The sequence below is a fragment of the Hydra vulgaris genome, chromosome 13 (assembly GCF_038396675.1).
Source record: "Hydra vulgaris chromosome 13, alternate assembly HydraT2T_AEP".
NCBI classification, from domain to species: Eukaryota; Metazoa; Cnidaria; class Hydrozoa; order Anthoathecata; family Hydridae; genus Hydra; species Hydra vulgaris.
In genome coordinates, this window is record NC_088932.1 from 34,269,821 (window position 1) to 34,296,080 (window position 26,260).

Consider the following 26,260-nt stretch of genomic DNA (forward strand, 5'->3'; position numbering starts at 1 on the left):
CTTGCAAATAGTTCAATTTTATTTCGAAAATAATGGTTCTGTGCGGAATACGTATCGCGCTCTACGTCCATTTTATCCTCGACAAAATCATCCATCAGAGCAGTTAATTCGATTAACCATGGAACGTTTTCGCACCACGTTTACTCTTATTGATAACTCGCATCCCCAGAGACGCCGTACGGTGCGTACAGAAGAAGCTATTGCTACTGTAGAGCGTAGCATTGCGGAAGACCCGAATGAGTCTATCCGCCATCGAGCACAGGAATTGGATCTGTGTCCATCCACTGTATGGAAGATTTTGCGGAAGGATCTTGGTATGCGTGCTTACAAAATCCAACTCGTGCAAGAATTGAAGCCAAACGATCATCAAGCAAGGCGTAGATTCGTCGAATGGGCCCAAAACGAGATTGCCGTTGTTCCCGATTTTCATAAGCGAATTTTCTTTAGCGATGAAGCGCACTTCTGGTTGAATGCCGCATTTGGAGTGAAGATAATCCTCAAGTGTATGTCAAAACACCGTTACATCCAGAAAAAATGACTGTTTGGTGCGCTTTATGGGCTGGTGGAATTATTGCTCGTACTTCTTTAAAAATGATGATGGCCAGAACGTTACAGTCAATGGTGATAGGTATAGAGCCATGATTACAAACTTTTTCATTCCTGAATTGAACAACCATGATGTCCAGGAGCTGTGGTTTCAACAAGACGGCGCAACATGTCACACAGCTCGTGCCACAATCGATTTATTGAAAGACACGTTTGGTGACCGCCTAATTTCACGTTTTGGACCTGTGAATTGGCCTCCAAGATCTTGTGATTTAACACCGCTAGACTACTTTCTGTGGGTTATGTAAAGTCATTGGTCTATGCGGATAAGCCACAAACGCTTGACCATTTGGAAGACAACATTCGCCGTGTTATTGCCGATATACGGCCACAAATGTTGGAAAAAGTCATCGAAAATTGGACGTCCAGATTGGACTACATCCGAGCCAGCCGTGGCGGTCATATGCCAGAAATTATATTTAAAATGTAATGCCACAAGATTATCTTTCTAATAAAAAAAATTCTTGTCAATCGAATAATCCATCGTTGTTTTATTGCAATTTAAAGTTCTATACCTCTAAAAAAAACACCATTTATAACAAAACGTGCCCATATGAATTAAAAATAATTAAAAAAAAAACAATACTAAATTCTTGGATGAATAAAACTCTAATAAAATGTTCAAAAAATAAACAAAAACTTTACTATAAATTTTTGAAAAACATAAGTGAAGATAATGAAAAAATATACAAAAAATATAAACGGTTTTACGAAAATCTTCTCATGAAAGCTAAAAAAAACTATTATAGTGTATATATTAAGAACTTACAAAAAACAAATTCGATGTAAAAAAAACGTGGGATGTAATTAATAATATAATGGGTAAAAATAAAATAAAATTACGGCTTTACTGCCTCAAAGAATAAATAAAACTGTTATTTATTGTCCTTTAAAAATCTCGAATGAGTTAAATAAATACTTGACAAACATTGACCCGAACCTTGCTAAAAAAATTATAACCACACCCAACTCATTTCAGTTATATCTTAAACCGTTAAATGACGGAATACTTCACAATAGCGACTTTTCTCTTAAAGAATATGAAACAGCCTTTTCGTTTCTTAAAAAAAAATAAATCACCTCGCTTTGATGACGTTTCTAGTAATATAGTTATTTTAAATAAAAATTACATTTCCAGACCTTTGAACCATATTATAAAACTTTCAATTAATGAAGGTATTTTCCCTGAAGCACTAAAGTTGGCAAAAGTATGCCCAATTTACAAAAACAATGATCAATCAGAAATCTCTAATTATAGACCTGTATCAGTACTTTCTGTATTTTCCAAAATATTCGAACGTGTAATATATAATAGAATTTATAACCACTTTAATGAAAATAATTTATTTTACACAAAACAGTTTGGTTTTCGAAAAACCCATTCAACTGAACACGCAATAATTGAAATAGTAGACCAAATTACTAAAGGATTCGAAAATAATAACTTTACTCTAGGATTATTTATTGACCTATCAAAAGCATTTGGTACGTTTGATCACCTCATTCTTTTAGAAAAAATTAAACACTATGGAGTAATAAATAAAATCTATGATTGGTTAAAAGCTACCTCACTGTAAGGAAACACTATGTTATTAATAAGGAATCAGGTGAACTAAAAATTATGTATGGAGTTCCGCAAGGGACAGTTCTTGGTCCCTTGCTGTTCTTGATCTATGTAAACGATTTGCATAATGCTTCAGCAAAACTTAACGCGATAATGTTTGCTGACGACACAAATTTTTTCTTATCGAACAGTGACATTAGGCAACTTTACTCTGACATGAATTATAAATTAAGAAATGTAAACTAATCGAAATAAATGAGTCAATAATATTCTTAGGAATTCTTATTGATGAAAATTTATCATGGCTTCCTCACATAAATTATATCCAATCAAAAATTAGTAAAACAATTGGTTTGATGTACCGTATTTGCCCATATGTAACATCGGAAAGTCTGAAACTAGTATATTTTGGCCTAATACATTGTTTTATTTACTATTCCAATATTAAATGGGCTAGTACTCAACCAACAAAACTTAAAAAAATATTTTCTCTACAAAAACATGGATGCAGACTTATACATAAGAAAAAAAATATGAACATGCAAAACCACTAATGAAAGACATGCAAATGATGAGTATATATGAAGTTAATATTTACCAGTACTGAATTTTTATGTATAAATATAATAACAGCCTGATTCCAAAAATCTTTAATAATAAATTTACGAAAAATGTTAACAATAATTACTCTCTTAGATAAAATCAATGGAATACTTATAAATTGCCTAGAATTAGGAACAAGTATTCTGAATATGGAATAGCATACCGTGGTCCGAAACTATGGAACATATTTCAAAAAACTATAAAACTAAACATTTAAATACGGTAAAATTACTAAACTTCTTTAAGTTTCTAATAAAAAATGAAATTTTTAAGCATTATAAATAATTTTTTAATTTTTCTAAATGAACATCGAATTCCATTATTCTTAGTTTTTTTATTTTTTTTGTTTGATTGTCTCTTATTTTTTTATCTTTAAAATAACTTGTCAGTATTTTTAAATGACTATCGTTAAAATTATATTGATACTATTTACTTTCTTTCTTTAAATGTAAATATTTATGAAAGTTTTTATCTTTTTATTATATTGGAATTGTACATAGTATTTTTAACAATCTTATTCTATTTTAAACTTGTAAAGTCCGCATAGGGGCTCTATGAAAAGATTGTGGTGACTTTAGTCATCCATATCTTCTTTGAGCCCCTGCCTGTTTTTTATAAATCAACTTTTTTTTGTATGTAAATGTTTCTTTGTAATTATATTTTCTTGTTAAATAAACAGCAAATATATATTAAAAAATAAAAAAATTTAACCAATGGGAAAATTACATAAGCTTAGCCAAACATACCGTTGGAAAACCTTAAATGGCTGAAATTCAAGAAGTCAAATTTGAGAAAGTGTTGACTGATCTTTTGCTAAAAAAAAAGGATGACGAGAAATACTCATCTTACCAATTTTTCAAAAAGAACTCAGAGAAGAAAAGTTAAAATTGGGTTAATTCATGAAGCCAGAGTTTTGATGCGTAAAAATTCCCAAGACCAAATTAAGTGATATTTTTACCAACTATTTTAATTTATATATTTCTTAGTCCTCAGCTCTTAATCCGGTCAAAATAGACAAATATTAGTGGCAGATTTGCAATAATTCGCATAAAGCTGAAAATTTGTACATACCTTAAGCACATTATTACAAATAAAGTTTTAAAAGTCCCCATCGATCCCATATCTGCAACAAAAGTTAATCAAGGTTTAAGGTATAAAAAAAAGTTGTTTTTTTTTAAAAAAAAAAAGGAAATGTTTTATCATAAAAATAGATCAAACAAAAGCGAACAGCATTTAAACGCATTTTTGAACTGTTTCATCGGCTTTTCTCTGAACTTGTATAATAACAATGAAAAATGCTTTTTTCTGATTTTTCTCGTCTGACTTCCCAAAATTCTTGGAACAAAGTTACGAACAGTGAAATACTTTTAGCGCTGAACGTTCCATTGCAGTTAAGAGTATCGAGCAGTATTTTTTATTACGATTGGAACCGTTTAATACTTTTATTAAAATGTCGCAACTATGTTTTATATGTACATATACATGTTTTATATGTACAACAACAGTTTCACTTGCTTTTAAAAGTTTACTACATAGTAAACTTTTAATAGCAAGTGAAACTGTTGTTGTTGATTGTGAAATGAAGACTTTGATTGATACAAGTGTTAAAAGAAGTGACGGGTTTTATGAATACCTGAAAGATCTTAAGTCTATGACAATTCATGTGGTGTGCCGTAAAAAGTATACTCGGAAGAGTACTATTATTGCATTTAAAAGACAGCAAGATATAGATCAAGTCAGCACATCTGAAAATAGTCCACCTCGTACCAGAGCGCGCGTAAGTGAATCACTTTTTTGTTTAAAAAAATGTTGCTTATTTTGCGGCGATGAAGCAAACGAGGAGGCCGAGAAGAAGAAAGCGAAGAAAGTTCGGCGTAAAATTCATAAAGTTGTGACTCTTGAATTTAAAGAATCAATTCTGAAGGTAGCATGGAGTCGTTCTGACGAGGAAGCAAAAAAGGTTACTGCACGCATTGAATATGAAGTTGATTTAGTTGCTGCTGAGGCTAAATATCATAATACCTGTTATAATTCTTTCTTGAGACCAACGAATGGGTGTAAAATTGGTCGTCCTCAAAATGAATCTACAAATGTTGCGATGGAAGAAATATTTAAATACATTGAAAATAGCAATGACTGCCAGTTTTCATTAGAAGAACTAAAAAATATTTGCAAAAATCCACATTTAGATAACAGATCAATTAAGACACGATTAAAGTTGAAGTTCGATAATAAAATTATTATCACTGAAAAACCGAGAAAATTAGCTTTTATCTGTTTTTTTGACAGTCATAGTGATATTCTTAACCAATGAGAAGAAAAGCCAAAATAAAGAAGAAAAACGATTTCAAATTTTAAAAACTGCGGCAGCAATCATTCAAGAGGACATTCTATCATTGGTATTTGATAATACCAATTATCCCTCGCCTAGTCAAATGTTTGAAGATATTAACAGCGATATTCGAGAGTAATTGAATTATTTTTTAGAGCAAGTTATTTTGAAAAATAAACGATCTAAATTAGAACATTTAAAATTAGTTTGTACAAGTATCAGCCACAGCATTATGTCTGTTGTTAGGCCTAGGTTTTTTAAATCAAAATTGAAATTGGGTCTCTCAGTATTTTTCCATCAACGGTTTGGTTCCAAACTTTTTATACAAATCTTTTCGTCTTTTGGTCTATGCGCATTCTACAATGACACTTTGGTGAATGATGCAGCAGCAGTTCTTCACCATCCGCCTTTTATCTTACCACCACAAACTGGCATATTTATTCAATAGGTTGCGGACAATGCTGATATAAACGTAAATAGTTTAGATGGTAATAACTCGCTTCACATAATGGATATAATTGAAGTTGTTACTCCAAAAGGTTCAGTTTCACAAGAGGATCATATACCACGAATAAAGGAAATCCCTTCTGCAAAAGATATTGCAGCAAAATCTCATGTGCCAATTCAAATCTATCAAAATGATGGTGTAGTCGCTTATAGTAAAATAAGTGTGCAAAATTTAGCTTATGAAAGTGAAGCACCCATATCTTTAATTCAAAAGGTTGAAGCAATATGGTTCTATGGTAAATGCAAGAATTTAGCTCGAGAAATTGTATCTACAGCACCTGATGGATCTGAATTATCAAAGATCATAATAAGACTTGGAGGATTTCATTTACTAATGTCATTTTTTGGATCAATTGGTTATATTATGCAAGGAAGTGGCATACAAGAGGCACTTTCGTAAATTTATGCACCTAAGTCGTTGGAAAAAATGCCCAATGGTCATGCTTACGCTAGAGCTGTTAGAGCACGTACATTACTTCAGCTCACTTTAGCTATAATAATTTAAAAATGATCCTGCAATTGATGAAGAGATGGTAGCAAATCTTGATATTACCATTACGAACGTTATGAGTAACAACGTTTCATATAGTGATATTGAAAGTGGCAATGATAATGAAATGTGCAATGCATTACTTTATAAGTTCAATGAAAAACTAAAAGAATTTGAAAAACCAGGACCTACATCTAAACTATGGATATAATATCTTAATATGGTGTCGATTGCAAAAGAGTTTATCAGAGCTGAACGCATGGGAGATTAGCAAGGTTATTTGAACAGCATTGAAGAAATGCTTCCTTATTTTTACGCATCGGGACGTTTTCCTTATGCTAAGTCTGCGCACTTATATCTACAGGATATGCTACAATTAGAGAAATTAATGAACCAAAGTGTTTATCAACGGTTTATCGAAGGATTTTTAACTGTCAGACGTTCTGATAAACTCAATTGTGGTACCTCAACGGATATGGTGATTGAGCAATCAATGATGAAATCAATGAAGACATATGGAGGTATTTCTCAAGGAATAAGTAAATTGGTTTATAGCATACATGAAATGAACACTGTATGTGAAGGATTGGAAGATCTTGCTGATATTAAAACGTATACAGCAGATCAGCATGTAGATGCAAGTGATTCACGAATAAAGAAAAATGATAAAGATATTGAAAAACTTCAGCAGTGGTTTTTATCACATAATCCTTTTCCCAAAATTAAAGAAATCATTTCAATTGCTAGTGGAATTGTTGGTGATAATAAAATCAACTGTCATAAAGCTCCCGAAGTTGGGATTGCTGCTATGTCTAAAATGACAGGTGAAACATTTAATATCAAATTAAAACGCGCTGATAAAGTTCTTCCTCTTCTAACCATGAGTAGCACCATAAAAGTTCATGATGAGAAAGTACCTATAAATCCAGTATTACTATTTCAGCTTAGTGAAGCAAGCAGATAATGATGCTGATATCCTTATAATTGAAACACCCATAGAACAATCCAATGCAACAAATAATTCTATTGTTGTCGGTGTTGACTTATTAGTATTACTGACTGCACGAACTCCAACTGATAAGATTATTTACTTTTTAAAACTCGGGAAAGCTCATCAACCAACAGAAATATATTCATCAAAAAGTTTATCTGCTTATCCAAAATGTCAAAATCATATCTTATTTCTACATGCAATTACTGGCTGCGATACTACATCAGCATTTTTCCGAAAGGGTAAAACAACCGCATTTAAATTATTTGAAAAACGCGATTTAAGTAATTGCGCCGAAGTGTTTCAAAAGATAGACTCTTCACCACAAGACATTGTTACAAACGGGATTTGTTTTCTTCTTGCTCTATATGGAGCTTCAAATAAAATTGATTGCTTAGACAAGTATAGATACCTAACTTTTGTAAAAAACACCCGGAACAATAAAAGAGTGCAGTTATCTTGTCTTCCTCCAACATTCTTCAAGTCAACACTTGTATCGAGTATATTATTACGTTCAAGTATGGCTAGGCAATCAACTGGACCCATCTGACTGGGGTTGGAAATTAGTAGATAATACATTAGAGCCGATTGACACTTTACTTCCACCAGCTCCGTAAAGACTTCTCAACACCATTTTCTGCAATTGCAAAAAGGGTTGTAGTGCAAAATGCAGCTGTAAAAAAGTCGGATTATTATGTTCATCGGTGTGTACTAATTGCCGAGGCCAGTCTTGCTCCAATGTGAATCAAATTCAATAAATGATAACTTTGATGATATCAATGAGGAGAAAATTGATGTATCTTATTCACATATCCAGCTTGAAAAGAAGATGACTACGAAGAAGAAGAAAGCGAAGAAAATGCTAATATATAATATATCACAATAATACGAATATATAATACATAATATGCATTTAATAATAAATAATATATGCAAATATTATGTATATATTATTTATATGTATATTAATTTCGTAATATTTATACTATATTATATAAAAATTAATTTCGTAATTTCACAAGAATCGCAATATCTTTTCTAGCAATATATTTTATATAAAATCGCATTATACTTAATATATTTTCGCTATATATTTTCTCACAATATATTTTTGAAATATCTTCTCGCAATATATTTCGAGAAGATATTGCAATATCTCAGTAATAGCGATTCTTAAAAAAATGTATAAAGGAAATTTTATTAAATACTTCATGATGTAATACTTTTGTTTGATCTTTATTATGATAAAACTTATCATTAATTGGAAAAAAAGAAAAAACAATTTTTTTTAACCTTTAATAACTTTTTTTTGCAGATATGGGATCGGTGGGGACTTTTATTTGTAATAATATCCTAAAGGTATGTACCAATTTTCAGCATTATGCGAATCATTGTAAATTGAAATGTTTATTTTGACCGGATTATCTTAGTCCTCAGCAAATTTCAATTTAGATTTTTTTTTTGTTTATTTTTTCCTTTAAAAGTTTGAACTACTTTCAAAAGGCAACGTCACAAATTGCCTTCGCTTTTCTTGACATATTGCAAGTTTGTGACATGCTTCCTTCTGCCAAAAGACGACAGAATTGTAGTCACTTACATCATACTTTGTACATGATTCTTTTCAGGGACAATAAATTATAGTCAAAGACATAGGTATACATAAAAGGTTGTTGTATACATGCGCAATCAGGTGTTACAATTAAGGGCAATTAATTGTTTCCTGATTTTAAACCATTAATGTATTACAAAAAAATTCCAGACAATCATTTTGAAACTGCAAATTTTGTGAGTAAAAAGCAATTCTAGATAATTTCTTTATAAAACATTTCTATTTTATTTTTATTTAGCTAAAACATTTCTATTTTTTGATTTTGCGAAATTAAACTAGTAGTTGCATTTTTTTTCAACTTTTGTGTTTTTCAAAAGTTGAAAAAATGTTTTTCAACAAAAATATCAACTTTTGAAAAACTTTTAGTGTCATTTTTGAGAAATTTTTCAGGTCAACTGTTTAGCCTTCTTTTAATAAATTCCCATCTTCAATATTTTTTCTCTTTTGCTTTTTTTAATATTTCTTATGTTTTATGTTTTTGCAAAATAAAATAATTTTGAAAAATACAAATTAATTTTACATGTTTTTTTTTACAGATAAAAACAACTTTATATTTTTTAATAAAAATAAGATCTTGAACTAATAAAACTTACTCAAGTGAAAATATTAAATATACACACACAAATAAATATATAAGTTTTCAAACTATTTTATAATCGATATTCAAACTATATTATAATCGATTCAAACTATATTATAATCGATATATTATAATGAGTTTTAAAACTAACTAAATAATTAATTTTTAAAAGATTTTAGTTTAATTTAATTTTGAAAAAATTAAATGTAAATTCTCAATTATTAAATATCTTCTGCTAAAGAATTACAAAATAGAATAGAATAGTATTAGAAAATTTTTTGATTAGAGCTAAATACAATAATAATGCAAAGTTATAAATAAATCATCGTTTGTAATCAGTTATCAACAATGTTCAAGCTCATATGCGGCATCATTGGATTATCTCTTCAAAAATTAAATTAATTGCTGCTTCAAGGTTTCCACCACTAAGCGAAAGTGCTCTTCTGATTAAACTCTCGTCAGTTATACCTAATGCTTGCACTTGTTCACAGGCCAACCTCACCTGAATAAATGTAAAGTGTTTTTATAAAATCCATTCAATTAAATAGAAAAATATTTAAACATTTAAGCTTGATTTAATAAAACAACAAGTTCAAAGGAAAAAAAAACAAGCTTTAGAGACATATATAAGTAAAAATGAAAACAAATACAAACAGAGTCAGAAAAAAATTACAGATCAAAAGATCTTAACTTAATGGAGTTTAAAAAAAGGCTGTTATACTTTTTGCTTAGTAAAAAAAAACAAGAAATATTAAATGTATACTGAACGGAGTTATTAGTGAATTCTTAGCAAAAATAAGGGCTTGCGCCCTAAAGCAAGATTTCCTTTTCGAACATATAATAGTTTGATTTAAAAGCTGAACAAGTATGTTGAAGTAAGATTGAACAAGTATTTTAATTTAATAAAAAAACATGCATAGAATGTTGTCTTTAGCGTCTAAAGCACATTCGTTACCATAACTAACTCAAAAGTGATTAATTTAAAAACAATGTATTTAAAAAAATAGTACAAGACTTAAAAAAAGATAAATCTTCCAAGCAGGAATAGCTGACTTACTAAACTGGATAAATAAGAACAAAAGTAGGTTAGACCTTGATAACCCAGAACTTATATATAATCAAGAACACGACAGGAAGTTATTAATAAAGTCAGTTAGAAATATAGCAAGAAGTGCTATATTTCTTTCTATCTCACCTTAGACAAAGAAATTTAACAATCACTAATTTATAACTTGTTTTTTATTTATTTAAAAACTCTTATTTCTTTTCACACCTTTAGTCACTTTTTCCATAATAACACTCTTTTTTTTTCTCCTAACTTTTTAAAATGTTCTCTCACTACTGTTATCTTTAACCATTTTGACTTTTAGTAAAGAGATAAAGAGATTAAAGAGAATAATATCGAATTATAATTTAAAAAAAATTAGAGTCAGTGTCATTTAGTGTTTTAATTTCGAAGAATACAATAAAGAAATACAATGCAATAAGATACATTAAAGCACTTATGTAAGTTGTAACAAATAAAAAAAATAGGAACCCTGATAACCCTCTGTTCAAACAGTTCAAAAACTCGTTTGAGCAGCCTAATTTCAAGTATAGAACATCTTTATAAGTTAAAGTTGGAAAGAAGTAAAACTTTTCTTTCTATTTTTCAAAGTTATTAATAAATAACGTTGTCAAGAAAGATAGTCAAATGCTAAAAATCATCTATCTTTTACTTTCTACCATTAAAATTTAAAAACTGGAACTGCTTATCATCCAAGATTTTTAAAAATATCTATAAACAATTTAAAAATTTTTTTCAAGTTAAATTGATTTTTAAACTGACAATAAACTGATGCAGAGAGAGCAAAATAAATTTTTCAAGCAAACACTCAAAAATACGTGAATAAAGTTTTTATTTTGCTCATAAGCAATTGCTTCTGCTAAAAAGTATTATTGCTGCTAAGGAGTAAATGTTTTAAGGCAAATATTGTAATGATATCGTAAATATTGTCTTCTTTTTGCCTCGGTCATGTATATATTTTGATATATATATATATATATATATATATATATATATATATATATATATATATATATATAATATATATATGTATATATTTTTTTTGTTCGAGATAAGTCATTATACACACACCAAATAAAATACAAAAAAACAGAAATAAACGAATAACTTGAGTTAATAATTGCTCATCCTCCATACCTGTTTTTTATAAATATTTTGTTAATGACACAAATGCAATTTTTAATTTAACTCTAACTCAATAGACATTTTTTTTCTCCCTTTGTTATGAAAAAAAATCGCCAAGCGAAACTTTTTAGATGTTCTTTTGTAAGAAAAATGACAAGTGAGTTTCTTACTCTTCTGACATTAAAAAAATATTTTAAGTTACTCCATTGAAAATAGTAAGGAATCAAATCAATTCAAATCCAATTATTCTAAGTAAAGATGTTACATGGATATTTACAAATAGTAATAAATACTAATATGAAGTAAACACCTTTCAAATTCAGTAATAATAAAATGGAGATAATAATACAAGTAGGAATAAAATAATAGTAGTGATTATAGTGATTAAAAATAATATTAGCGATTATAAAAAGTATATACTATTATAATAATAACAGTAATAGCAACAATAACAACAACAACAACAACAACAACAACAACATTAACAACAACAATAACATTAACAACAACAACAACAACAACAACAACAACAACAACAACAACAATAATAATTATAATAGCAACAACAACAATAATAATATAAAACTAGTTATAACAATAATAACAACAATAAGAATAAGAATATTTAATATGATAAAAATATAGTAATTAATAACAATAATAATAGTGATGAAGAGTAATAAATATATTTAAGAAAGATTAAAATAATAAATTAAATAAAAGATATTAAAATTAGTATTTTATCACAACAGAAAAGAGAAAAAATATTAGATAAATAGAAGCTTAGAGTTAGGGTTATAAATAATAAGTTGTAGAAAGATATAAGATTTATAAATAATATTTTTCTATAAAAAGGTTAAAGAGAGCAGTTTTAAATTTTAAGAATGATTTAAGAGATTTTAGTTGAGGGGGGGGGGGGGATTAGTCCAGGTTTGTATGCTTTTATGTTATATGGATTCATAGCCGTAATGAACAGTTCAATATTTAGGTACAGATAACTTAAAGTTATCTGTACCTAAATATTGAACTGATAATATAACTGATATATATTGATTAACATATTCTATGATTAACATATTAACATGCTGTTTGATTTGTTTAATTTCAAAGCTAACTCTTGAAGATGCAATGCAAGTGATAAGTCAGAGTCTACATCTACAATTAAATATCTTGAATCCAAGATATTTAATAGAGTTAACTGGATTTATTTTCTGCCCACTTAATCTGATATTTAATTGCTTATTTATTTTTATTTGGACAGATTTAAATATAATTTCTATTTTTTCAGAGTTAAGGAGTAATTCATTAGAACGATGCCATTATTTTGTTATATTTTGTTAAGTTTTTTAAGTGATTTGTTAATTAGAAACAAGTTAGTGTCATCTTCAAAGTGATAAGAAGTAGAAAATTGAAGTCAAATATTTAAATCATTGATAAAAAAAAATATATACATATAAGATTTATAAATAATATTTTTCTAAAAAAGGGTTAAGAGAGAGCAGTATTAAATTTTAAGAATGATTTAAAATTTTTAAAAAAATTGTAGCCCTAAAACCTTGTTGAACACCTTTAAAAGATTTAGTTCTGAATTGATACCATTAATTGAAACAAATTCTATTACAAAGATAAAAGGAAAACCACAGAAAAGGAATACCTCTAATATTGTAGTGATGTGGCTTTTTTATGAGGATTTTGTCCTCAACTGTATCAATTACTTTTTTTATGTCAATAAACACTCCACATGCAAAGCATTTGTTACTGATGGCTTATCTAATTTTCTCTGTTATTTCTATTATTGAGTTGACTGTTTGTTGCATAAACCATATTGGTGTTTGTAAAGACATTTGTATTTTTTCAAAAAATGTTCTTGACTTTCGTTTGTCGATAATTGTAGTCTAGAAGAGAACCTATTTTGTGTATAGGAATTACTTTGGCTACCTTAAAAGCTTCTGGAAAAATTTTTGAAAGAATTATTCTTTAATATATAGAAGTTTGGTGATTACCTACATAGAAGTTTGGTGATTATGTGAGATACCAGCTTGGGACTAAGACTTTTATTATTTTTAAGAGTACCTTTTATGAGATTTGACACCTTATTTTCGGTCAATAGATCAATGAAGAAGAAAAATTAGTGCTAGATATTTTAAGAAAGTTTCCAAAAACAAGTTTAGGAGGAACAATATTTTTAATTAGTTTGTGTTGAACAGTCGCAAAATAGTTATTAAATATATTACCAACACTGCTACGATATGAGATGACATTTCCATTGATTTTAAGACTTAAAGACTTAGTATTAGTAGAAGATTTGAATTTATGTTTTCTTAATTTACTTTCCAAGTATTTTTTATATTATTGATGTTGTTATTAAAATAAAATGCATAGTATAATTTTTTTAGAATATTTTAATAAATTGCTAATTCAATTTCTGCATAACTTAATTTTAGTAAATGGTAGATTTTTGTTATTCACATCTAGTAAATATTTTATAAAGTACGTTTTTATTAGGTATATTTAAGAATACCAGAAGTTATCTAGGGTTTAGATTGAATTTTGATTGTTTTTTTGTTAATTCTTTGTAGGAAGCATACTTTTTCAAATGTTTTAAGGAAAAAATTTAAAGATTCATTTATGTTATCATCTTTTTTTATGAGAAGTTTCTAGTTAATATCAGAAATTTCTTGGATAAAAGAATTGGAATCAAAAGCTTCTTTTAAATATTTTTACTTTTTTTCTTAATGAGTGGATTATTAAAAATACAGACAAATTATGCCATGTGGTCAGAGGTTGTGGTAAGATTACCAGAGATCTAAATGTCAGAAGGAAATGAAGTCATGAAAATGTTTTTAATAAGGGCTTTGGTTTTACAAGTTACACGTATTGGAAGAACTATGGTTGGAAATAGGGAAAGAGAGCACAAAGATTCAAAATAATTAGAAACAATTTGTGATTCTTTATAATTCAATAAATCTATGTTGAAACTGCCCATTAATACAAAACTTTTTATTTCATAACTTAACTTTTCAAAGAGAGGATTAAAATATGTATAAAGTGATGTTTAATAAGGGATGTTGATATATCTAAAAATGGTATTACTCTTAAGCGGATTTATAACTTCAATAAAAACAGACTATAATCCAAATAGATATTTGGAGGCATAAATTTAGAGATCACTACAAATTATGTAATTAAAATTTGAATTTTGGTACAGAAGCACATCACCTTTTTTTGACTCTGTTGGACAATACTCAATGCTATACCCTTATGTGGTAATGTCAGTTATATTAGAAACTTCTGCGTATAAATAAGACTTATTCTTAAGGTAATTTCTACCACCATGGGAGGAGTATTAATGGTACTAACCAGACTGTAGAGATCATTGATGTGAAATGGAAGAGAAGAAATATTAAGATGGAGATAAATTTCCATACAAGGATTAACAGATTTATTTAGTTTATTAATGTCAAGGTATTTACATTTAGTTATTAGATTAAACGCATTGTTTATGTTTTTAAATAAGTTTTTGAGGTAATCAGGAGGTTTATGAGATTTTATTTTATAGGGAGGATTTTAGGAAAGAGTTAATTTAAGTTCTAGATCAGAGAGCATGCCAAATGGCATATTGTTTGATATGTAGTTAGGGCTAAATCATTCAGAAGAGTCATTGGAAAGCAGATTGTAAGTATGTTTGTCAATTGGAATACATTTTGCATGAATCCAAAAAGAACAATAGTCACACTCTATGATTATTTTTTTTGTTGCAAAACTTGCAATGGTGAAAAATTTTCATAATTTAGATGGTAAAACCATTTATGGAATAGAAAATATAGAAAATCAAAACGATAAAATATTCAAACATTAACAGTAAATTAATAAATAGAAACAGTAATGAATCCTATAAAGTTAATTTTATGGGTAACTTTTTATAACTAACTTTTTTTATAACTATAAAGACTTATGACTTATGCTCTTCATCATATGAAGAGTATAGCACAACTTGTATATTTGTAACATAAACAAAAAAATCCTTGTTGATAAATCTGTTAATTCAGCGCTAATATACAAAAAAAAAAGGAACTGGTGGTTAATTTAAATTGCAAACTTAAGAAAATGTACTTTGAGTGAAGTTAACTACACCATTTCATTCAGACATGTAGGAAATTTTAATGAGCCTATCACTTTGGTTTAAAATGGCAATATTATCTTTGACAGATGTTAACTAATAATTTTAATGACTACTTCAAAAATGTTGCATTTCCATCGTCGTTAGGTCAACACATAAATCAGTAATTATCTTCTTGCTCTTCAGATCTAGTTGATGCAGCTATCTGATCAGCTAGTTGATGCAGTTAAAACTATGTTAACCATTCAAGTATCATAAACATTAGGAATAAATTTAAAATAAGTATACAGTTTCCAGTTTTGTCGTATCAAATCTGATGATATAACAAGTTAAAGGGTCTATGAACAATAAAAAAAAGACTAGTGATGACATACCAACTTTTATGCTAAAATTTTATGCACCTTATTCCCTGGGTAAAGAACCTTTCACCTTGAGTTGAATTTTTTCCCTGAGTTCCCTGAGTTTTCCCTGACTTTTCTATATTATTTCCAGTTCATCAATAAGATTAATATTTTTCTTACTTAAACACAATCTTTATATTTGACAAACTAAAACTTTTACAACAACACCCATATTTAGCATACTTATTATTATATGTATTAGCAAAATGTTTTTGAAAAAAAAAAAAAATTGTAAAAAATTTCAAAAAAAAAATTATTTTCCTTGAGTTTTCCCTGAATTTTATTAAAATTGTAAAAAATCCCTGAGTTTTCCAGGTTTTCCCTGGGATTCATGCTATTTCCAGGTATTCCAGGTTTTCCAGGTGGCAATCCTGTTGCATATATAATAACTTTCTAGATTTTCTAGACCATTTCCACCATTTCTAAAAACAGCAGATTTTATACAGTATTTAAAGAAAAAAACCAGACAAGTCAAACTATCGTCCTATAAGTATTTTACCATTTCTTTCCAAAGTTTTTGAAATGATTCTATATGAGCAGATTTTTTTATTTATGGCTAGACTCGGCAATCTTTAGTATAGTTTTTGTAGAGGTACTAAGTATTCACTTTTTATTTTAGTCAATAAGAATTGGTATGCAAAAAAATATTTTTTTTTTTTTTAATCAAGCTCTTCTGTCATAGATTTGATCGGATCATCATCAGCTTCTGCCATCTGCTGGTTTATTTTGCTGATACCAGATTTTTTAAAAACTATTGATGAAAGTCTCTTTTGACACAGCATTCCAAGAAAAAATCACATCTTTCATTGCTTAAAGGATAAAAATTTATGGCAGGGGTTCATCATTACCAACAGCCTCGACACACAGACACAACAATAATGAGCTTTAAGGTCATGCCTTGATCCATGGGGTGAATGACATGTGTGTTAAGCGGAAGAAAAATCAGGTTGATGTTGCTCAGACCTTGAACGTGTGGTTGGGTAGAACAGTTATCCACCTTGAATGCAACTTTCCTGTACTGAGCACAATAAGACAAGTCAAGCTTTTTCATTCATTCTGTATAAAGGTCTCTTGGTCATCCAACTTTTTAGCTAATTCCATTATGCTCAAAAATGTTTGAAAACATCATTAACAACATGAGTTTTTAGATTTGCCATTTTTCTCTTTAATCTTTTTTAATTTTAGTAATTTTGGGTAATTTTTCTCTAGCTGCACTTCCTGCTGCCATGCCAGTTAATCTAATTTTACTATTTTAAAATAAAATGTTATCAAAACATTTGTTAAAAAAAACGATGAAAACTTCAAGAGAGAAAATTGTCCTGGGGAAAATATTATTTGAGATACCAAAAAGTTCAAGATATTAATGGACTTTATTATAAAATACTTTTTTAACTAACCAAAATTGTAAACAGATAAATAAAAAAATCTAATATACAGTAAAAGTATAGTATAGGTTATAAATTAGTAAAAAAAGTTAAATATAAGTAGTATAAAATAGAAGTAAAAAAATGTAAATAATACAGTGGTTTTCATAAATTTAGACGCACTCATATTTGAGAATAGAAATTTTTAGTTTTTAACGATAAAACAATAGCGAAAAAAGATTTCGGTTTAGTTTTTTTTCTATTTATTAGATAAATACATCCAGAATACAAAATTAAAAAAAAAAATTTACAAAAACAATACAAATACTAAGTAATAATTAGGTAGAACTACATGGTATTAAAAAAATAAGACAAAAAAAATTATTCATAAATTTAGACGCACGATACATAAGGAGGCGTAATTTATGAACCAATTAATATTTTGTGTATCCGCCTTTTACTTTAATACAACTAAGAACTCTTCCTGGCATAGACTCAACAAGATTTTTGCACATCGCTTCTGGGACCCTATACCAGGTCTCCTTAAGGATATCCTTCAGCTGGCCAAGTATAGAAACTTGAGCCAATTCACGGTCAATCCATGTCTAAATGTTTTCAATCGGGTTCAAATCAGGTGAGTATGGAGGCCACGGTATTGTCTTGATATTATTATCTGGAGTTGATTCTTCCGGTGTATGTTTGGCACATACCAACACCTTTGTAATTGAAGCATGACCAGATTCCTATTGAGCCTCCTCCACTTTGTACAGTCGGTCTAATGTACCTGGCATAATACTTTTCGTGAGCGATTCTTTTGACTGTTATGTTAGATTTGCGATTGATAAGCTCAAAGTTACTCTCATCACTCCACATAATGTTTTTCCATTGTTTTTTTGTCCAATACCTTCTTTCACGACACCATTTTAGTCTCCTTTGTTTATAATATAGACGCAGGAGCAGTTTCTTCAAAGCAGAGTAGACTCCAATCTTGTATTTAATAAGTATTTGGCGGATTGTGCTTTGAGAAATAGATGTATTTCGCATTGTATTGAATTCTGTGGTCAATTCTTTGTAACTAATTCTTGGATTAGCTCTGACAGCTCTAAAAAGAGCACTATCGTTCTTTCAGGTGGTTGACAAGGGTCTACCTGGCCTCGTTTTCTCGCTGGCACCACCAGTGTGAAGAAAGTTTTGCTTCATTGTCCGAACGCATTTCTCAGAAACTATAAATAACCTGGCGATTTCTCTATTACTTTTGGTTCCTTCTTTGATGTGAGCAATAATTTGCCATCTTTCACCTTGAGTGATACGTCTTTTGCCCATTTTTCGCATCTTTTTAGTGCAAAACCAAATTAACTTTTGTTTATTAATTAAATAATGATTAACTAATTCCAGGTAAGCCATATTTACATAAGGTTTTTTGACAAAATCAATTAATTTAGGCCTATTAATGAGAAGTATACTACTAATTAAAAATCATATAACAAGATGTAAAACTTTTTTGATTGTGGGTCTAAATTTATGAATAAAATAAAATCAAGCTTATCAATTAACTTTTTTATGTTAATTGGTATAGAATGAGTAATAAACATCCTGTAAAAAAATTAAGGTACTCTATAATATAATTTCACTTCCTCTATTAAATTATATATCAAACATAGCGGTAGCACTTTTATTTTATTTTTATTTTAAGTATTTTCTTACATAAATTAAAAAAAAAATGAGTGCGTCTAAATTTATGAAAACCACTGTATAAAATATAAATTAGTGCCTGTGTTTGTGTGTGTATGTATGTATGTATATATATATGTATATATATATATATATATATATATATATATATATATATATATATATATATATATATATATATATATATATATATATATATATATATATATTCCTATAGTTTACAGGTAAAAAAACATGTTTGTAGAAAAAATGGATCTTTGTTTGTTTGTGGTATTAAAGCTTACAAAGTTAAGGTTAGATTATGTCAAAGCGCATTAATTTAATTGCGGGAAGTAAATAAACCACAAAAATGCTATTTTAAAAGACTAGAATGTTTTCAAGAACATTCTATATGTTTTTAAAAACAATCTGAATTTTTATATTTTATTTTTTTAAAATAAAAATATTCTGAATGTTTTTATTTTTATTCTTTAACTGTAAAACATGCGCTGAGTGTTGCTACATTGACTAATTTATAGCCTGACTTGCAACAGAGTACTGCTACATCGACTGACAAATAGCCTGACTTCCAATGGAGTGCTGCTAAATCGACTGACAAATAGCCTGACTCGCAATAAAGTGCTGCTAGATCGACTGAGCGCTTGGTTGTAACAATAAATAAATAAAAGTAACAATAAATAAATAAAAATACATAAAAGACAAGTATTGTTTATATTAAAGAGAATGTTTAAAAAAAATGTTTGGGCTGAGTTTTTTTGACTCAAATAAAATAATAAACGTATACGAAGAAAAATGAACTTTGTAGCTTTAGACAAAGTTTGCATTCTTCATTTTAGTCAGAATTAAATATCTTCAAAATATACAAGCTTTTTTGACTCAATCTACAGATAATTTAATTTTCAGTATAATGATGACACCATTGTAGAAATATTTTATTCATACTTTTAATGTGAATTTTGCAAAAATTAGAAAATAAAATAACTAAACAAATTGTTTAGTAATTTAGGAATTCAAAAAAAAAAAAAAATTACAAATTTCTATATCTGTTACCAAAATTCTACAATGACGCTATATATTAAAACTATTTGGAACCAAATGTGCTTAAACAAATTTTAAAGCCTTAGATTATTGCAAAAAAAAGCTTTAGATTATTGCAAAAAAAAGCTTGTATATTTAAAAGATTAAAAATTCTAACTAAAATGGAGAATGCGAGCTTTGACTGAAACTACTAAGTTAGTTTTTCATTGTTTGCGTTTATTATTTTTATTATTTATTCATTTTTATATTTATTTTTATCATTTTATCTTAATCAAAAAGTTTTATATTTCTCTTTAATCTAAATACAACTTGTCTTGACACTTAGGGATCCCTTTAAAAAAATAAAAATTATAATTTAAGCCATTGTAAAAGATATATTAGAAACTATCAACTCAGAAAAAGACTATGACTTACCCCTTTCTTCCCACATACACTTAATAATCTCCCACATACACTTTACATACTATTTATAACAATTTTCTTTATTCTGATTAATCTTTCTTTTATAATTCTTTTAATTTCAACAAATATTTGGGTTACAACAGATAACACATGATGATAACCACAACTAGACACTTTTTGGAAGTGTCATGCTTTACACTCCAACAAATTAATTTTAATATAAATACTATAGACAAGTACATTTTATAATGCCCCCTAACTCATTAACTTTGAAAACCCCTTTGTTGAACATGATAGTTAATTACACATAAAATAATACATCTTGAATTTTTTTTTAAACTAATCAAAAATTAAAAAGCATGTTATTAATTTTACAAAATAAGAATTAAAAAAATGTATTTACTTGTTCTGAACTAAGGATTTGATTTGAACTTGATGGCTGACCTATAAATAAGAAAATTAATTTAAAGAACCAAAAAAACATTAGAATTAAAAAATAACCAAACATTACTCTGTTCTGTTATCTTACAACTATCTCTGTTCTGTTATCTAACAATTATCTCTGTTATGTTATCTTACAATTATCTAACAAATAATCTAACAAAAAACATTAAAATATTCTAACAAAAACATTAAAAACTTGTGTCTATGGTTTTAGTGAGTATATTTGCCAGTTGATGAATGCGTTCTCTCCAACCAAAAAACTGCAAGTTACTTTTGAAAGTTCTGAATTCGACCAACTTAATATCTGCAGTAGTGTGCCTTAGTGTTCATGTATTGGGCCACTGTTGTTGTTCATCTGCATTACAGATAACGTCATAAAAGATACCTGGTCTAATTAGTCTAATAACTTACTTTCTGACCATCAATATGGATTTCGATCTTCTCGTTCTACAGCTGATTTGCTAACAGTAATAACTGACAGGTTTTATCGTGCATTAGATGAAGGTGGAGAGGTTAAGGCCATCGCTCTTGACATTTCAAAAGCGTTTGATAAAGTTTGGCATGCTGGTCTTCTCCATAAGCTTTCTTCTTATGGTGTATCCGGCAACATCTTTAAGATCATTGAATCCTTCCTTTCCAATCGTAGCATAAAAGTTGTCCTCGATGGACAACACTCTTCTTCTTATTCTGTAACTTCAGGGGTTCCTCAAGGTTCTATCCTTGGCCCTACACTCTTTTTAATTTACATTAACGATCTTCCAGATATTCTGACATCTAAGGTGGCATTGTTTGCTGATGATACTACCATTTATTCTTGTCGTGATAAGAAACCAACACCCTCTGATTGCTTGGAGGGGGCATTTGAGCTTGAAAAGGATCTCACTTCTGCTACAGCATGGGGCTCACAGTGGCTGGTGAACTTTAATTCAGCTAAAACTCAATTTTTTTCAGCCAATCGTTATCGCAATAATTTAGATCTTCCTATATTTATGAACGGTGATGTACTCGATGAGTCACCTACTCTTCATCTTCTAGGATTAACTCTTACTTCCAATCTTTCTTGGAAACCATATACCAAATCGGTTGCAATTTCTATAGCCTAATTTTTGAGATGAAATACGAGATTTTATTACCTGAAGAAAGCAGGCTTTGGCATTAGAAAAAACCTTTTTACAATGGTTTCTAGCAATAGTAAACAGACATCTGCTTTCTAAAGAATTGTTATAGTGATAGATATAGAAGTAATGGTTACCATTGGAAATTGCAGCAGCACAATGAGTGGAAAACCATGGAAAAGAGCAAGGCTTGACTTGAAATCGTCGAAAGGGAATACAAAAATCCGTGCCAGGTTGAATCTAAGAAGTTAAGTAAGAAGCACATTTGTCAGCAGGAAGACGAAAGATTTCTACCCAAGGGCCATCGCGAAGAAAATCACGGAAAGAGTCCCAGTCAACTTTAAGTTAGTTGTAAGAGGTATAATAATAAAAGGGTTTCTGATGAAGAAGAAGAATGAGATAATAATTTTAGAGAGATCAAACAGCGATCAGAAGCACCTAAGGGTGAATGTGGAGAAACTGAGCACTGACTAGGATCAGAAACAAAAAGTCGGATTGTCTGGAAAACAGTTTGGAAAGTTGACTATTTGTGTTAGAGATTGAGAAAGACAAAAGTTGTGGGCCTTAATGCCTGCAGAGTCACTGACACTAGAGCCAAGCCATTCAGTTTGATGAGCGTTTAAGTCACCAACAACAATATTAACTGAAGGATAAAAAGAAAGGACTTGGTAGATTTGATCAGAAATAATATTGAAAAGAGTACAGTCTTAAGATGAAGAGTGATTTTTTAATTTGTTAAAGAATTTGTCTTTACTATCTGAGCACAGATAGTACTCAGTACACTATTTAATAGTCCAAGCAATTGCTTCAATACTATTAATAAACCTTAAGCCGTAACAAAGGGCTGCAAATGTGGCCTTGACAATGCACACCAAAAGTATGAACAAAGAAACCACAACATGTAACTGTTAGTACTCTGATATTTTACAGCTGTTGATGGAATCAGCCTCTCTAAGAGCTACCACAGAGTTTGGGTATATATATTTATATTAGGGTGACAATTTAGAAAAAAAGAATTCAAAAATTACCACTACATTTTAAGCTGTTCTCCATCTCAATACAAACTCAAAAGGGTCTTAGAAAGTTGTTTTTGACCACTATAAGTGCTTTATGTAAAAATTGATTTTTAAGATATTTGTCATTTTTCTATTTGTTTTTAATTTTTGTTAATATTAAGCTCAATTATTCTTTGTTATAAACTAATAAAATGAATATTTACTGTTCATTTTAATTTTAGAAAACTAATTAAATATTGCATTTACAGATCAGAATGGGAAATGGGAAATGCAAAAAACAACAAAAAAAACAACAATTCTTTATATAATTAAATACAAGTGCCAGAAGACTACTGTACCCACTTAAATCACCTATTTCTGAATTGCCAACTTATCAGCTCCCTACCAATGGAACAATTTTAAGCCATTACCATTATCTTATCAGTTCTAGATCAAATTGATTTAAAAGCTTAAATACAGACTTTGCATATGCAATTGGCAAAAAAATTTTGATTTGGTATGCAAAGTAAACACAACAGCGAGAAAATGTAAACTTTTGTCTCCTCTAAAAATTGTAAACCTCTGGAAACTTTGCGGGTTTTGGCAACTATTTAATTTCTGAATCAAAAATTATTAAAAAGTTTGTAAAACTTTACAAAAAATGGCAGCTTATGGTACAACAAAAAAAAACTAACTTGAAAGATAGAAACCAAAGAACCAAAAATTATAGAGTTTCAAGTAAAAAAAGTAAAAACATTTTCAAGTAAAAACATTTTAACATTATTTTGTACAATGTGGATTTGTATAACCATATAATATACTTAGATTTGATATGTAGAGCATTTTATTATATATGAAATTTTGATATTGGCAAAGCAAACATAAAAGAACTAATCTATCAGAGCATCGATATGCCTAAAAACAAAAAGGCTATAATGGAAGATCTTTCATTTATTGAAAATCAAAGAAATGAAAGAGTTCAGTTCATTATTCACATTAGTGATAAGAAATTAGATACAAAAGTTGAAAGGAGAATGGAGAGATACGCAAGGTATGAAGAATACAGGAAGAAAAAAGTGGCAGATGGTGCTTGTAAACACATAATTGAAAATGAAGAAGATATCACTGTATGCCTTGAAGTTGATAAATGTCTTCCAGCTGATTATGGCTTGGAAAAGAAACCCAATTACAAAAAAGCAAGTTTATGTTTAGAAGGTATTCATTTGCTGTATCATTGTTTATATCCTTATTAAGCTTTTATAAAAAAAACTTCTTTATAGTTTATATTTTATATAGATTCTAAAAATACGAGTTCAAAGCAGAGTGAAGACAGTTCTAATGAAATCCAAATACTTAAAGCAAATAAAGAAAAACAAACACATGCAACTGCTATTATTGATCATAACCTTATTATCAGAGATGGCCTTATAGCAGCAACAACACCTTGTAAGTGTAAGAAAAGGGATCATTTACAGAGATCAAGCAATGTTCATTGCCAATGTGTAACAAACTACTTAAGAGTAGAAATAAAATTAAATAGAGACACTGTAAGACAGAAACGCTATGAAACTATAGCAAACAAAGGTATTGAAATACAAGAAAATTATAGAGATGAAATTTTGATGGAAAAGTAGTTAGCCGTATTGAATAAAAATTGAAGCAGAAAATTAATTAGGACCAAATTCCTGTTTCTGTTACAAGCCCAGAATTCAGGCATATAGATGATCGTTTTCTAGGAGTTGTAAAAAGTAACACTGGAAAAGCACTTGATCAGGTTTTAGCTGGAGTATTTTGAAGTACTTGACCACGTTTTTGCAGTTTGTACTGACACTACTGCCACAAATACAGGTAGATTGGATGGAACAATTAAAATTTTAACTAGAATTTTAAAAAAACCACTGCTTTGGTTAATGTGTAGACATCATATTTACGAACTGCACATTAAACATGTTTACAAAGCTATAACTGGATTAAAAGCAAAAGCCCAAATAATAAACTTTATTCAAACTTTAGGAAGCAATAGGAGGAAATTTTCCGTTAATTTCTGTTCCTGATGCTAAATATAGATTTAAAAGTTTTTCTGAGATTTCACTTATTTTTGGCTCTGGCATATACAGTTTGTATTTTGAACAAAAGAGTTGGATACAACTTTTTCAAGCGATGATTACAAGCATCTTGTAGAATATCTTGCTTTTACATCACCAGTAATTGATTATCTACATGAACAACAAAAATAAAATGTTTCTAAGATGTGTTTTATAATAGGAACTTTCCATGCAACCATGTTTTTAAAGTCTTGCTAGGCATTCTGTTTTAAATAACTATAGAGCTTCCAAAAATTGTATAAAAAGAATGGAACTTAAAGGCAGGCAATGCGCTGTTAAAGAATATGCAAGCTCATTCTTGGAACTTGTCTCCTAAAACAGTTATTATGGTTTTAGCTGATTCACATCTTGATTTGCAAAGTAAATCAGACATTTTAGAAACTTTACTTCAGCATAAAGTGCCTGAAATTGAAATCATTAACTTCGAAAAGCTAACGGTTGTTGTTCTTAATGATAGCACTCAGTTGAAAGATTTGATTACAAACTGGATTTAGTTAGTAAGATTAAGGTTTGGTTATACACCATTCATACTAAAGGCAGCTTAAAGGACCTTGAATCTTACAATAACTTTTTTTTTATCAAAAACAAAATAAATTATTAATAATATATATTTTGTTTTTGATAGAAAAAGTTTTTTTTATCAAAAACAAAATATCCTATTAGTAATCAGACAACATCGCAAATTAATATCCACAAATATTTCCCAGAAAGAATTAAGCCATCTTCAATAAATATAGATTAAAATATTAAGAAATTGTATTTACGCAGTTGTTTTTATTTTATATACCATTATTTTTGAAATTATAACCCAAAAAACTGGTAAAAATGTGTTATTGGCATACAAGTTTTACATAAAGACCTTTGAACTAAAAAATTTTTTATGAACTTCTAAGTGAACATAGAACAGCTTTTCACATAGTGGTATTTTAAATTCCAAAAAAAAGTTAAAAAGTTCAAAAAAAAATTGTCACCCTAATGTATGTATGTATGTATGTATGTATGTATGTAAGTATATATATATATATATAAATATGTGTGTGTGGGTGTGTGCGTTTATATATATATATATATATATATATATATATTTATATATATATATATATATATATAT

At 28.7% G+C, this 26,260-nt stretch overlaps 1 protein-coding gene across 1 annotated transcript in view; it reads right to left on the reverse strand.

The window, feature by feature from the left end:
* Positions 1-9,543: 9,543 nt before the first annotated feature.
* The window catches only part of LOC100201999 (uncharacterized), a 41,824-nt gene continuing 25,107 nt past the window's right edge, over positions 9,544-26,260 (reverse strand). Inside the window, exons 7-8 of the mRNA XM_065816899.1 lie at positions 20,894-20,934; positions 9,544-9,784 (exon numbers count right to left, since the gene is read on the reverse strand). Of these exons, the coding sequence (XP_065672971.1) occupies positions 9,653-9,784; positions 20,894-20,934 (173 nt within the window). The 3' untranslated portion in view covers positions 9,544-9,652. The remainder of the gene's footprint in view (positions 9,785-20,893; positions 20,935-26,260) is intronic.